Genomic DNA, 16904 nt, shown 5'->3' with positions numbered 1-16904 from the left:
AAGTGTGCAGTTGTGTTCGGTGGTGCGAATGGTGAGTGTGTGTGTGAAATGGCTCAACGAACACATATTGATGATGTAATGAGGGGAAGGATACTTGGACGACTAGAGGCAGGCCAAAGACAGCAGGTCGTGTCACAGGTGCTCCATGTGCCACAAAGTGTCACCTCACGATTATGGCAACGATTCCAACAGACTGGAAACTTGTCTCGGCGCTACAGCAGTGGACGTCCACAGTGTACAACACCACGAGAAGACAGGTATCTCACCGTAAGTGCCCGGAGACACTGACGGAGTACTGCCGGGGGCCTTGCTAGAGACCTTGCAGATGCCACTGGAACAGTTGTTTCCAGACACACTGTGTACAGACGACTCAACAGGCACGGTTTATTCGCCCAGAGGCCTGCAATTTGCATTCCACTGTCACATGGTCACAGAGTAGCCCGTAACAACTGGTGTAGAGAACACAGGACATGGACAATGGAAGAATGGTCTCAGGTACTCTTCACTGACGAGTACAGGCATAGTGTCAACAATGATTCTCTTCGTGTAACCATATGGCGTGAACCAGGAACCAGATACCGACCCGGTACCATCGTCGAAAGGGACCAGTATAGAGGTGGTGGTGTCATGGTGTGGAGTGGCATTATCCTGGGTTCACGTACACCCTTGCATATCTTCGACAGAGGTACTGTAACAGGTCAGGTGTACTGGGATGTTATTCTGCAAGACTACGTTCGTCTTTTCAGAGGTGCAGTCTGTCCTACATTCCTCCTGATGGATGACAATGCCAGGCCACACCGAGCTGCTATTGTGGAGGAGTACCTTCAAACAGAAGACATCATACGAATGGAGTGGCCTGCCTATTCCCCTGACCTCAACCCAATCGAACATGCTTGGGATGCTCTAGGCCGACGTGTCGTCGCACGTCTTCCACCTCCTGGTACTCTTCAGGAGCTCCGACAGGCACTGGTGCAAGAATGGGAGGCCATACCCCAACAGCTGATCGACAACCCCCTCCAGAGTATGCCAAGCCGTTGTACTGCATGTGTCAATGTGCATGAGCATCATATTCCATACTGAAACCTGTGCACATGCTCAAAGAACTGTGGAACAACATTTTACAATCTCCCTTGCTTTGTATCATATGTGCGCTCTTTGGTTTTTCTCACGTTTTCTGCAATAAACAGGGTTAAGCAGGGTATATGGATGTCTTTCTTGTGTGTTCAACATGTGTCTGTGCTACCACAACTAGTTTGTTTCAGTGCTGTATCGTGGGGCACCAAAACCTCTATTATCCATAATTTATGAGCATGAGTGTATATTAACTGGAACCAATTTTCAAGACAAATCAATCTCTTTATTGAAAAATACCAACAACAAACTTTAGGGAAAGATTACGAAAACTATACATCACTAATTAAGGAGAATGTGAACAGATTTATAATTCCCGATCAACGTGACTCGAAAAGAAAGATTGTCCGTGGTGGACGACAAACTGCCAGAAATTGATAAAACGCTAGACAAAATGCATTCCTCAAATATAAAGAAAACCCAACAATGAACCATTTCTTGAAGTACAAAGAAACAGCAGCCAAAACTCAAAGGTACTTAAGACTAATAAGGTAGAGTTTTGAAAAAAGTTTGGTTCCTCATTAACAAATGAATGATCCTTAACCACAACGTGGAAAGTTATTAACAGGATGGCTAATGCCAATAACATTAATAGATATCATGAAGGAGACATAAGCAGTAAATGGATGACAGAATTTCACCAAAGCCTAACACCAGACTCCAGCGACTGTGATTTCAACGCCATATTAAATTAAATGAATGAATCCACACCATCAACATTGGAATGTTCATTTACCAGAGCAGAATTAAGAAATGTTATAAGTGAAAGTAAACCTTCGTCGTCACCAGGAATAGATGGCATATCATATGAATGTATACAAAACTTACCGCAACTGGGAATAGATAAATTATTACAACTTTATAATGTGATATGGACTAGTGGGCAAGTTCCCCTTCAATGGAAGGAAATTGTTATAATTCCAATCCTTAAACCAAGAAAAATACCAGGATGTTCTGAAAATTATTGGCCAATAGCACTAGCGTCATGCTTATCAAAAATTTATGAAGATCTTATACTTAATAGAATTACGTGGTGGATTGAATATAACAATATATTACCAAAATATCAAATGGGATTCAGAAGAGGAATGGGGACAATAGATGTTTTGACTACACTTATTTTAGACATATGGTTGTCAATTGTTTGTCGCGAATTTTGTACAGTTGCTTTTCTGGATATTTCTATTGCATGTGATGCAGTCCTTATACATTTGCTTGTAAGAAAGCTAAAAATATCAATCTTCCTAAGCAATTTATTAAAAGTATAGTGGGATTATTATTACAGAGAAACATATATGTTCCTTACGGTCATCAACTTTCGAATGCTCGCACAACTAGTCAAGGTCTTCCGCAAGGTGCGGTGTTAAGTCCAACATTATTTAATTTGTATACTCACGATCTAGGTAAACAAGTATTGAAGTATGCTAGATTACTGCAATATCCAGATGATATTGTTATATACAAAAGCAGCAAGAATCTATCTCATGGTAAAGAGAAAACACAACTGGCTTTAAACGAATTATGTAGATGGTGTGATAACAATGGCATAAACATTAACCTAGAAAAATCATCTGTAATTGTGTTCCATAGAAGAAAATTACGAACTCCAGTTGTGTTAGACTTTAATGGATCACACATAAAACAAACTAGGACACATAAATTTCTTGGCATTATGTTGGATGATAAATTGAAATGGAAATTCCAAGTAGAACACATGGAAGAAAAGGCTCTTAAGGCGTTTAACATTATAAAATGTCTCGCAGTCAAGAAAAAGTGGGGAGCAGATCCTACTCCATATTGTTCACAAGCAAATGCTAAACTCAAGATTAGAATATGGCTATTTCTTGATTAAAAAAATCTAAATTGGGCATTTGGGAAAATATCTTCAATACAATATCATAGTTTATGCAGAATCTTTGGTCTATGGAAAGGAACACCGAAACAAGCGACGTTTGTTGAATTAGGAAAACCACCATTTCAACTACGGGCACAAAATCTTGCGAGAAAATTCTTAATGAAAAATATGTCTTCCATATCCAGTCCTATAATACCAAAATTATCACTTTTACAAATGTTAATGTCATCATCCTGTACAGCTAAATATAAATTAAATCTTCCAATCTTATTCGCAGCATACAAGTCGATTAAGGATTTCATACCGAAAGTTATTAGATTTTTCAACGTCTCCGTGTTTTACAACAGACTGTTTTAAATTAGCAACAATACTTCCCGTTCACTTTCCTCCATATCCAGATAGAGATACACGAACGTCAATGTCAAGTATGGTGAATAACATATTCATGGAATATGTACATTCTGTAGTGCATGATGATTTATATATATATACATACAGACACATCAAAGTCCGCAGCTGGTAACACTGGAGCCGCAATATATTGCAATAATCTAATTGAATACAAAATCTACACATTACCAGCAGAATTTTCAATATTCACGGCGGAAGCGTTTGCTATTCGTCGATCACTGTTGTATATACAGGAGAGAAACCTCAAGAGGGTAGTGATCGCCACTGATTCAGCGTCAGTCTTACACTCCCTGGGGTCGATAACAGCTGATTACTATGTAGACTGGTACATTGTTAACATAAACATTTTTTACACAAACTAACCAACTCAGGTTACAATATTTCTTTTGTCTGGACTCCTGGGCATACATAAATAGAACCGAACCACATAGCAGACGCATTAGCCAGGTACGCAGCGGAAGAATCAAGTCACCGATCGCTTATGATTAAATTTTCTGCAAAAGCGCTAGAGTCGCACGCTAAAACAGAATTGTTGAAAAGTTGGTAGAAACAATAGACAATTACAGGGAAGACTAATAGACAATTATAGGGAAGACTAATGGGTAAAAATATTATTAAATTCAACCACTTATACCTAAAGAACCTTGGTATCAAGATATTAACTTTTAAGAAACTCTTTAACAAGCCTTCTTAGATGTCGGCTAAATTACACCCTAGCCCCTAAAGACTTGTACACTAGGAAGATTGTACAATCACCAATCTGTCAGTGTAGTGCAACTGAAGGAACACCTCATCATATTATATTTGAATGTCGTCTTAATGTAACTACGCGTGATTATTTCATAAGATATCTAAAAGAAGCAGGATATAATGGCGCATACGCCTTGTCTACATTTTTGAGGAATCCAACTAAGAAAATAATATATGTACTTACCAACTATATTGTGAGAGAAAATATTGTATTATAAAATTATGAAATTGTAAAATTTTGAAATGTAAAACAAATGTAACTGGTGACTAGCTGAAAAGCTACAACCAAATATACATTAAAAAAATAGATGATACTCACGAAATTTATTGTGTGCGAAAATTAATAAGTATACCCCACAAGAACTTGGAGAAATTGTGACAATTTTGCTTGACACTTTTCCGGGCAGAGTAATATCTCGTTTGGTGATTTGCATGGCCGGCCAGGTCCCCCGGTTTGTACGCTCCAGATTTTTTCCTTTGGGGATATTTGAAGTCATTGGTTTATGTGAATAAGCCAGAGACGTTACAGCAACTAAAGGACAATATACAGCATGAAATTGAAAAAAAAAATCCCCGCAGATTTCCAAACCATGGAAAACGCAATAAAAAGAGCCCAAATTTGCATCAATTCGAATGGTGGTCATTTATTGGATGTTTTCTTTAAAAATTGAGGACATAAAACTTACAAGTATCAATTAAAGTTTAACACAAAAAAACTTACATTGTTTAATTTAAAACCCAAGCTATAGACTATGAAAATCAGGTGATGACTTTTTCGTCACCTTGTGTAATAGATATCTTTCAGTTTCTCTGGACCTGTTGTTTAAAACATTTTCCATTTCAAAGCTACACAAAATACTAATTATGAAAAAGCTATGTTCATAATTAATTCTAGTGAATATCAGAATAATCTTTACGGGGATTGTATGTTGTATCTCTTGTTACTTAGAAACATTCTCTTAATCTTCAATACACAATTAATTCCTGTATATTTTATTGGGAAATATATAGTGCAATACCACAACATGGTATTCATGACATAAAACTTATCATAGCCATAAGGTTAGGTGAGAAATCTTTCCAAATTTAACGTTATAAGTTTGTATGTTCTCGTATCAGTCGTCATAACACAGATAATATGTACATTATTTACTGTAATTCATCTTCTTAAAGAATTTAACTTAACCAAGTTTATTAACATTACCACAATTTTCTGACAGTATTATACGGATACGAGGATCATATAATCGTGTGTGTGTATGTGTTACAATAGCCTGTATTGTAAGTGGAAAGTTGGGTCAGGTAACAACTACTGCACTGTAACGTAACTTCACCTATCATTATTAATTCTAGCATTGCCATACCATATCGTATAGTGGTAAAACCCACTATTTAGTCTATTAGTCTACGTATGTAGGTCCTTCTACATACTCGTAACCTTAAGAACGCTAACTAAATCCAGTCTTATCTGGAAAAAATTTTGCATGTTCATCAGGACAAGAATATCTGATTATGGTGTTTTGTCTATTTTTAAAAGTCTCGTTCCTATTTCATGTCTGTTTCTGTTGACGTTATTCATATTGAAGAAAGTTGCAATTGCAGTAATACTGAGAAAAATATATAGAATTTAAGACCTGTACATACATTTTGTCTAATATAGTATATTGTTCATGTATTTTCTAGGTTATTGATGTAGAGATCGAATTAACAGCCAATCACTGGGGAAGATTCGAACTTAACCTCTGTCCCAACAACAATCCTAGACAAGTTGTTACCCAAAGTTGTTTTGATAGGTACGTCGAATCATTACTTTTGTTGATTAGGAATAAAATAATAATAGCAAATCTGCAAATTATATGCATATTTTAAATATAATAGGCTGATTAATTTAATTATTTTTGAATTTCTAACTGCTACTAAAGAATATATTTCGTAATCATCATTGGTGCAAAGCTTAATTGAAGTATAAACTTATGTAGTGAGTTGAGTTTGGTTTTCATTTTTCAGGAAAAGACAATGCTCACATAGGAAATGAAAACTTGTAATTGTTCCTCCCAACAAGCATAGAAGACGAAAAAAAATGAATTTTTGTCCTAAAATATAATATTTGTAGAGTGAGTGCACCCCAACCAAATATATTTGCGATTGTATTAAAGTGGAATGTAAAACTTTTAATTTCTGTTGAAGTCCATCCACCAAAAATTAAAGGAATCAAATATCAGACCTCTATGACAAACAGTTCTCTTTCGGTAATTATTGTGTGTAAAATTTATTTGAAACGCCCGCTCTTTTAAATTCAAATCAATTACCTTAAAAACTTAGTTTTCGACAAACCCAAAATACTCATATTGCATTGAAATCCAAAAATGTCATATTAACTATAAATGCATGGTGATGAAAGAAATCAATCATAAATATTAATATTTTTTTCCTAAGAAATTATGAGAATCTTAGAATAAAGTGTTAAGTTTACATGTTATATTTAGGGAATATTTTGCATCAAGTAAGGAAATAATATGTATATTGTAATGGAAGTTTTTGCATTTTGAATGGAAATATTCTTGTATTCAGTTAGGGAATACTTTTTACTAAACACTTTGGGTGACAGTTTTGGAAGATAGTTCCTGATTTAGAAATCGTTATATGCATGTTGTATGACCCTAGTAAATTATATTTATTCAAGACAATATGGTAAATAGTTTTACCCGTTCATAATTTTATAGGTATCCATTGTACGTTGATGGAGGAAATGATGTGGCATTCTATATCCCCTACGATTCCAAGAAAAAGGTAACCTTTCGTTACAAAGTGAGACTACCCCCGTATGTGACGTGTAGCCAATGTGTTATTCAATGGACTTACTTCACAGGTGGGTTACAAAGTACTTAATACACTTAATACATTGTGTCTAACAGATTCATTTAATAGCCCATGTATATAATTTTGATTACTGTAGTGTAACTTCAACAATAATTTATTTTAAAATTACAAAAAATACGAAATCAAAATCCTCGCGGAAAGGGAAACATTGAGTATTAAAAATTTTTATATTTATTATGCATTTCGTATCTATAACGTATTGTATTTCTCTGCCAGTCAACAATTATGAGTAAACGTCAGATTTAACCATTCCCGGACGTCTGTAGATAAACAAAGGAAGCTCCATTGCGCTGAAAAAATTCTCGGAAACTGGCATTATATTGACCGAACATGGTATCATTAGATTGGTATCCACAATCTCCAGACTTAAGTCCCGGAACTTTTACCTTTGCTCAATTATAAAGATAAAATGTACTGAGTAGAAATCAGCGACATTTTTGCTACCTCCCCTGTCTGTTTTTTAAGACCATTTCACTTGAAATGCTTAGGAGGATGAATAGTCACAGATAAATGGACCACCCATTTACCAGATGTCATCAGTTTCAAACGGTCATTTTTCACGTAACTATAACAGGATTAAAATCCATCGTCATGTTCGCGAGAAGAGACCAGGGTTTAAATGTATGTCACACAACCCTTATGTCATTATGACATTGAACTCAAATCCGAAATAATGTGAACTAACAAGTAGGAACTTGCATTTGAAAGCTACCACCATTCGGATAATCTCCCCTCCTCCTTTCTTTATGCCACGGACAGAGAGAGAATGAGAGAGAGAGAATGAGAAAGGGAGAGAGACAGAGAGATAAAGACTCTTCTTCCATTCTTTCCTTTTTCTTCCTTCATTCTTTTTTCTTACTCCTCTCTCTCTCTCTCTCTATCTCTCCCTTCTATTTCTGTCTCTATTCTTTCCTTTCTCTCTTCCTCTGAGAAAGAGAGAGAGAGGGAAATGTTTGTTTTTCTTTCTTCCTCCTTTCTTCTGGAGAAGGGGGAAAGAAAGAAGAAGAACAAGAAAGACAGGAGAGAAACAGGGGCCCCAAATCCCCCCTCTATTCCCTTAGATCTCTCTCTCTTTCTCTCTCTCTCTCTCTCTCTCTCTCTCGAGGGAGGGAGAAAGCGATAGAGGAGGAGAAGAGAGAAAGAAGGTGAAGCTTCTCTCTCCATCTTCTTATTCTTCTTCTATGAAGGGAGAGAAATAGATGGGAATAGAGACAGACATTTCTCTCTATTTCTTCTCCTCCTCCTCTCTCTCTCTCTCTTTCTCTTCTCTAAGAGAGAAGGGAGAGAGGAAGAACGAAAAAGATATAGAATTCATTATTTATAGGGGAGGGTGTTAGCGGAGGTTATAACAGATAAGGGTTATAATCTCCCTTTTCACTCGGGACACATTAATAGAAAAATATGTAATCGGATGCATGAAATGGTGGTAAAATGTAACAGTGATAACTGAAAATAGGTTCGTACAACTTCCCCCTTAGGAATTTCGTAGATGTGACACACCCTTACACAACTCGGGCTCTTTGTAAAAGCTAATGTCAACGACACAATCTTTAGAGAGATACCAGTTCCACTACACCAAGAAAAGCCATATAAATCGCACCATATTTTCAACATCCATTGCCCTTGGACCGTCCACTGCATGTTAAAGTTATTCTAAAGAGATTTCATAATAGCAAAACAACATGTTTGGTTTGCGATCATGTCACTAAGCACCTAATATATATAGTTAGAAGACCACGAAATTGTTTGTTTTGCTGGAGTAGAAACGGTTTAACAAGCAATAGATGCGTTGCTCAGTCATATTAAATCGCCACGTGAACGCATCGACATGAGAAGAAAGACGTTGTAAATCCGATGGCGTCACGGGAAACAAAGTTAATCGCAAGGTAGGACTTGACCATCTCGTCAACGTAACCGTCGTCCATATTTAAATAATCCTTATCGAAAATCTCGTCATGTTCTTTCTTGTTACACCACACCACTGCAGCGCAGAAGAAATATTGCAAGCATTTTCTCCAAGGTCGACCTGGACGACATTTTGCAACGGAGCGAGACTACAAATTGTCTTGTTATTTGGCTGCAAAGAGGGCGATGACCTTTGCAACGGAACCTTTGTGCAGTTTATGTCAGAACTATGCAGTTTTTTGTTTCGTATTCGTAACCTCAAGCAATTAAAATACAGGACATCAAAGAAGCAGAATGTTTCTGTACATTTTTTTTTACTTGAATTGAGTTTTCATTCTTCCCACGACCTATCAACAAATATCACGTTGCGTTTTAAGCGTGGAGGCTCAACACTTGCGCCCGTAAATATAATTGTAGGGGAGACTCTTGTACCATGGGAAAATTTTCGCATTTTAGTTTCTTTATTAATTTTAGGTATTGACTTTTTAACGTTTAAAAATATTGCTAATATCAATTGAAGATTTCTTTACAACTTCTTGTTTGTATGTTGCTGTTTTACAGTCCTATTAAAGATAAAATAAATAACATGTAATGATTATAAAGTGTTCCATTATAAAACATGGTTATGTTCATGGAACATACCCTGTTGTACCTTGGAACACAGAATGTAGGTTGGAATACGGCTGTAAAATATCTTAAATAAAGTTCAAATTTGTTTGTCATTAAAATCCAGTATTACAAATACGAGGGTCGTCTGAAAAGTTCTAAGAATGTCCGACAGATAGCCGCAGTGTTGTGTCGGGAAGCAGGAACAGCTGAGAAGGTGTTAGTGTAGTGCAATATTGAATGGAATGAAGGCGACAGAAATTAATACCGATATGAACATCTTTCATGGTACATGATGTTGTGTGTTCCAAGGTACAAGAGGACGCTCATTTCAACAAATATGGCTACCTAAGCTGTAGGTTACAATAAATTACTGAAGTTAGCATACGTATTTACTCAGCAGATGATAAGGAAAACGTTGCACATGATGATTGTCGCAAAACATGATTTCGTTTCTTGGTTGTAACACGAATTACAACTAACAATACATTTACTTTTGGCACTGAGAAATTTGTTTGGTCCAGAGAATTCACGGTTTGTAACAAAACAAACAGAACTGCTGTCAGCGCTACCTATCGACATTCCCTACAACTTCGTTGATTTTGAGCACGTAACATGCCAGAACCAGTAAATGTTCCAAGGTACACTATGCTCAAGGTAAACAGTCTCCCCTACAATCTGTAGTTTTGTGTTCGTTGCTGTTGGTAGTCAAATATCGCTGTCACTTCATAATCAAGGGGACTGGGTTTCATTCCCGGTGGAGACACATTGAAAAGTTGATAGGATTCCACTTTACACTGTAGGTCTATTTACAATTAACCTATCTTTACATAGAGCGGACTTTCATGTATATCCTGTAGTTAATTTATTTACTCCTGTGGGATTCATGAAAGGAAGAAACAACTTTTATGGATAAAATCGTAAATGTGAACAATTATTTGAAGATTGTGCTTTTCATTGTGTGTAAAAACTCTCCTTGGAAATAAACAGGCTTTGCGTACAATACATGAGCATTTTTAATAAGATTAACTTTTAATGTCACTTGATTCAAATGATTTTTTTATCGCCCTGTCTATGAACCGCCCATCCCAATTTTTCCATCAGGCATTAGTCCACAATCTGAGCTACCTACGTATAAAATTGGGGGAAAATTGAAGTGGAGGCATTGCACGAAATTCACTCTTGAAGTTAGTCATTTGTTTGTCTAAAAAAATAAAATAAACTATACATAAAAATACATGCTTATTGATACACTCATATGAAACGTTATTTAAATGAAAGCTTACACTATTCTGAACAAAAGAAAACAAACTTGAAGTTTCTACGGCAAATGTGAGGGAAGATACTCTCATTTATAACCTAATACGTGTCTTTAAAAGTGGAGCCGGAACTGGTGTACACGGAGATTTTAAAAGGTGCGTAACTTCTGAACCCTTTGACCAATCTAAACAAAAATGTCATTTTTGTAATCATCAATAAATGTTCTATAAGTATACCGAATTTTATCAAAATCGGGGATGGTGGGTGACATTTTCACAAAATTCTGGATCATTTAACATGGAATGACCCAATTATAATTGTTATAAAACTTCTACAAATAAGCTTTAAAACAATATTTTTTAAGTAACGCGAGTTGCAATTCTCATCATGATACCGTATTTGAGCATTGCCAGAAACTTACGAATGAAATATAGGGAAGGTGCTGTGAAATTACAAATAGCTATTTAAAAGAATCACATATTCGACTAGCCAAAATGAGGGCGGGAGTTAATTCTTAGAAGCAAGAGAAGGAATTTCCAAAACTAAAATAAAGAGAAAAGTTATTTTTTATTGGTTTGGTTTACTTTACTTCGCTTTTCTGCCACTTTTTGCTAATCGCCAAGATGAGGATGAGTAATGACATGATGAAACTGACATTGACAAAGAATATCTCTGGCTAAGATTCGAGCCCGGGCCCCATTAGCGTTGTAGGACGCTGTGCTAACCACCCTGACACGGAGTTCGGCGGGGAGAAAAGAAAGGAATTTCAATAATTCAAATTTGTTAAAGATTGATTGATTGATTGATTTGTTGTTTTAAGTCCACTTTGTGCACTGGAAGGCTAATCGGGACTGGACCCGTTTAAAGTGGGATCCGAACAAAATTTGCAAAACAATTTTTGCAATGCAATTTTTTCACGTTTTTGAGGGAGTCTTCACGGGCGACGGATGGGGGAGGATGTTAAGCAGACACAATATTTCGCAAAAAATTAAAAATAGGCCTGTATTTTGTAAATGTGTTTTTGCTAAGCACTCTGGCGGAGTATCTACACAATGCGCTACAAATACAAGGTCCCAGGTTCGTATCCTCGATTAAACACGTGCTGTTATATTCGTACTTTTATGTTGCTTTTCTTCGACATTTGGCAAAGGCACTGGAAGATAAAAGAAGAGAAATCTTTGCTTCGGTTATTGGCTGAAATTTCGCCTTTTGTATGCTCGATTAACCATGTCACTCAGGTTCACTATTCTCTTCTCTGCGATGGTGAACAATAATTAATTTCTCTGTGTTTGTAGCCCCCTCAGTCTGGGGGAGGGGTGTACATTTTCTCTGATTTTAGGCTGGCTGTGAACACCCAAGGATTTACTCCACGTGACGCCACTGCTTCATACCCCATTTTCGTTAGTTCAACTTCAGTGGTGTTAAAACCGCGTTTATTGCAACTATTTTTCTGTGTTATATTAGCACCTCAGAAGTTAAAGGTTGTCCAAAATGTAGTGTGAACAACCTGAGTTGTCATTTTCACACTTTTTAGTTTAAAGTACAGAATATTAATACGTGTTACTGCTTTGTCAACACTATTCAGTTAAGTTTTCTTGGGACGTAGATTTTTCTGAGAAACTGCCTACTTTATAATAACGTACATAGTTTATGAATAAGTGACAAATAAAAATATATTTCATTAATCAAAATACAATAACAACAATTGCTCATATTTTTCTCTATCTGCGCCGAAAGCATGGAAAGCACTATCAACCTATGTTCACTCTTTAAACGACATAACACTTATTATACTGTAACTATTAGTATTTTATTGCTATTTACATTAATGTTTTACTTAAAGGCAACCTTATGTTAACCTTATAATTTGAATTTTTCCCTCAGCCTTTCTCTACTAATATTTTTTTTTTCGCATTTGTATTTTTTAAAAATATCTCTTTTTGTTCTTTCACCTTTGTATTATTATATAACTACTATTACTGTAATGAGTATAGTTGTAATTTTAGGTACTGTATATATAATATTCTTTATTTCTGTTTATTTTTAATCATTCTATCTGTATTCAATATTACTACATATATATATATATATAATTTATTTATATACACATATATGCTTATATTTTCATGTATAGCTCATGACAAGGATTAGGTGGTAGAGCAGCCTACGGCTTATTTATTATTATTATTGCCTAGGTATTATTATTATTTTGGCATTAGTCGTGGTGGTGACGATAAACTGTGTGGAGTGTGAGAATTTTGAATTCTTTGAACACATTTGATCTAGGTTTTTCTATTAATGTTTCTCCACCTCCGCAGGGAACATGTGGGGCACGTGCCCCAACGGCACGGAGGCCGTAGGGTGCGGGAGGCCAGAGACGTTCAGGAACTGCGCAGACGTCCGCATCGTGACGAGCACCGGAGGATTCCCGCCGCTAGGCTTCCAGGGATTCCAGAGTGACAACCCTTTCCTCCTCTATTACAGGGACGCCCGGATGCCCACAAAGGTCACGGCGCTCGTCATCAGGTAAGTATCGGAATTGTCAAATGAAGGTCAAGTTGCCGACACCAAATTGATTGTTTGCATAAAACTGCATTGTTGTCATTATATCCTCTATTTCATTTACAATATTCACACAAACACACACACAATAATTATTGGCACTACTGCGTTGCAGGATATACAATACAAGACTAGAGTCATTTTTACACAATGTGGGTTATACAGGGTGTACCAGAAGTCTTAGCGAAAACGGAGACGGTGAAAAGTACACGATAGTAGAATTAAAAAAACATGGATCCACAAACGAACCGTTTGCAAGATAATTGCGAATGTATTGTTACAATCCGTCACTGACTTGATTGTTTGTACACATCGCACGCTTGTCTTTTTGTGCACTTCGAGGATTAATTTGTTTACAACTGAATATTGCCGAACATGTAACATACTGTAGCCTAAAGTACAATAGTCCTTGGTAATAAAAGCAGCAGTAATGTCTAGCGATGAGAAACCCTTTAATTCTGTTATATTTACTAACAAGGGAAGTTATCTAAGTATCCCCCTCCGATTTCCATGAAACTTGGCAGATGTATAGAGGGGCCGAAAGGAAGAAATACGTGTTGTTTTGTTTCGGCTAAAAAACTGTTTATAGAGAGCAAAACCCTCCCTCAAATGTCAAGATGAGGAGAACAAACGCAAGTGCTATCGTGAAGGAAGATGGCGGTTGAAGTTCTGTGCTAATAGTACTGGCAGATACACAAGTGGGACACTTGAGATATGAAGTGCATATCGCTAGCAAAAACAGCTCTGTGCTGTGTGCGTTCCAAATAAATGTGCGTGTTCTTCCTATGCTATATTTACGTGGTTTCGGGGTCAGATCCCCACTTTAATTTCTCCTCATCTTGACATTTGAGGGGGGGGGGGGGGTTGCCCCCTAAACATTTTTTAGCTGAAACACAAAAACAAGTATTTCTTCCTTTGGGCCCCTCTATACACCTGCCAAGTTTCATTGAAATCGGAGGGGGACACTTAGATAACCTCCCTTGTAAGTAGGAGTATCGCACCTCTCACGTAAAAAGCATATGTCGTTCAAACAAGCAAGTCAGTGGCTGATCATAACCATCGCAATTATCTCGCAGACGTTTCGTTTGCGACCCCATGTTTTTTGGCATCTACTATCGTGTACTTTTCACCGTTTCCGTTTGCGCTATCACTTCTGGTACATCGTGTATAGTGATATAATGCATATAACACTTGACAGTTCTATAACGGCACAAGTTCTCACTGCTGTCTGCCGTTCTAAATAGTTTCAACATTTTATGTTTATAAACTCCCGTATATACGTATGTTTTCTTTCGGGTCACTTCTCTTGTTATAGTCTCTCTCTTGTAAATATGGATTGTGCTTCCACTTGTTGTCTGTTTCCTTGGCTACGTCATGATATTCCCGAATCCGAAAATGCAGTTTCCAGGTTGTAGTTGTTACGGACTGCTTAAACGGCAAGGAAAGCATATTTCGTTCTGAAGCTTGTCCAAATAGATGATATCTGACTAGATGTTTTTTTTTATGACCGAGCAGTCCCAGCACAATCTAGGATTATACTTGCAGCAAAGAAACTGCAGGTTTATTAAGCTAAAATTATGTCCCATTCATAGTTTTAGTGTGGGGGTCTATGTTGTTAAATTAGCGGTTCCATTCTAGAGGATAGGAACTGCTTTCGATGCCCCGTGGAGGCACATTGTGGGTCGGGTTTCCATTTAACTTTTCCATTTAACACGACGCTTCTTGACTCGTCCAGAAAAAGCATTAGCAAGCCATGCCCGTGTTATCAGCGCAAAATGGTGAACCGTCCTACATGAAGGGCACGCCGTCGGTAAAATTATCAGGTTGAAACGATAAGATGGACCAAATTTTCCAGCATTTGCATTACATCCTAGCTGCCATTATGGATCTATTAGTGACAGACAGTGACCAACTGAATTTACAGTCGCTTAAAAGTGAGGAAAGACCATTAACAACGAACTACCAATAATTAAGATGGTAAGCAACATGATTCATTGTGGTGGTCTAGGTAGTTACGTTGGAAGAATCGTTCCACTGCTAAAATGTAACAAATTTGGGAATAAATTTCGATCACCCTGTACATATTATGACAAGTATCCTTTGTATCTATAACGTTTACTACTTGGTCAGGTCCTTGAAAATATTAAGCATAACTCAAACACCTGTTAGATCATGTTATGTGGGGGGTATCATTTCAGCAATAATGTGGAAATTGAGACATAAATCGCCCTGAGTATTTCAAGGACAGTAATTTTATTACTATTATCATACCTTGGGTAGAACTTGTACATTCAATATTGGACCAAATCAGTTTGAACGACATCTTTCATCACAACTACTCATGTGTGTGATGATTAAAAAACGGCAATGCAGCAATTAAGGTACATATAATTTGTATCTATTTGAGGCTCTCGTCACTAATTTTGTGTGGTGAGACTTCTCACATAATAAACAAAAGTCTTTCTCATGTAACATTCTGAATATAAATGATTAAACAGTGTGTACTCTATTTGTCCAGCTAACTGAAACTCTCCTTTTGTTGTTGAGAAACAATTGCAATCAGCAGCGTATGCAGAGCTGAACATGGAGCTAATATATCCTAAAGTTCTCTAATATTATCAAAAGAGTACAATATACGTAAATATATATGTGTGTGTGGGGGGGGGGGGGTGCGCGCGCGTGTGTGTGTTTGTGTGTGTAGGTGTATGTTCTATTAAACCAGATAACAGCGGTGATGGGATTCTATACTAATCTGAAATGAAGTTGAAAATTCTGCTTCAAAGCGTAAATGAGTGTCACAATTGTCACAGCATAATACTAAAATTTGTATTAATAATTTGACCATTTTCCATCACATTTTGATAATAACGACGGTAAAGATGAATTATGATGTGATGAGTAGATGAAAGAACGCTCATAAAGGTACTACCTCCACCCCAGTCCAGACAGGGACTTCAACTCGTAACCTACGCTAGTCCACAACTCATGTAATGGGAACTTTGATTGACTTGGAGTTTTAAGTCCACTTTATGCACAGTAATGCTAATCGGAACTAGGCCTATAGTTTAAAGTGGGATCCGAACCATTATGTGCCTCCACCGGGAATCGAACCCGGGACCCCGTAATGGGAACTAAACCTTGTGCAGGAATGAAATGAATATATATCCTCGGTTAATATGATGCAGTAGTGCTGAAAATAGGTTATGTAATATTCATATACAAAGTTTTGACTCAAATGTTTAAGCTGAATGACTGACTGATTGAAACAAAATTCTTCTTCTATAAATATAAGTCACTTATTAATTGTATCTTAATTTCAAAGAATCTTTTATATTGTTTCCATTTTGCGTATTCATTTGATGTATGCAACCATATGTACCATTTTCTTCGGTAAGCCTTTGGTTGTGGTCATCTACAACTAAATGGATGTTGTATCATTTAATGATCCTCATTTGTGTAAGTTTTTAGCCTGTGTCTACAAGATAAGGAATAATAAAATCATTCTTCGCTGAGCCTTTTGAATAGGCCCGTTAAGTGAAGGAAC

The 16904-nt window shown here is 36.8% G+C and overlaps 1 protein-coding gene across 3 annotated transcripts in view; it reads left to right on the top strand.

The window, feature by feature from the left end:
* Positions 1-16904, top strand: part of LOC145989483 (uncharacterized) — a 544790-nt gene that overhangs the window by 517211 nt on the left and 10675 nt on the right. For all 3 annotated transcript variants that reach the window (XM_083124829.1, XM_083124831.1, XM_083124830.1), the window contains 3 exons: positions 5831-5940; positions 6871-7016; positions 13117-13324. In XM_083124829.1, the coding sequence (XP_082980955.1) occupies positions 5831-5940; positions 6871-7016; positions 13117-13324 (464 nt within the window). The remainder of the gene's footprint in view (positions 1-5830; positions 5941-6870; positions 7017-13116; positions 13325-16904) is intronic.

The sequence above is a fragment of the Lepisma saccharinum genome, chromosome 6, assembly GCF_977018435.1.
Source record: "Lepisma saccharinum chromosome 6, izLepSacc3.1, whole genome shotgun sequence".
Classification (NCBI taxonomy): domain Eukaryota; kingdom Metazoa; phylum Arthropoda; class Insecta; order Zygentoma; family Lepismatidae; genus Lepisma; species Lepisma saccharinum.
Note: the sequence above shows the minus strand (reverse complement) of the source record. Positions and strands in the feature narration are given on the sequence as shown.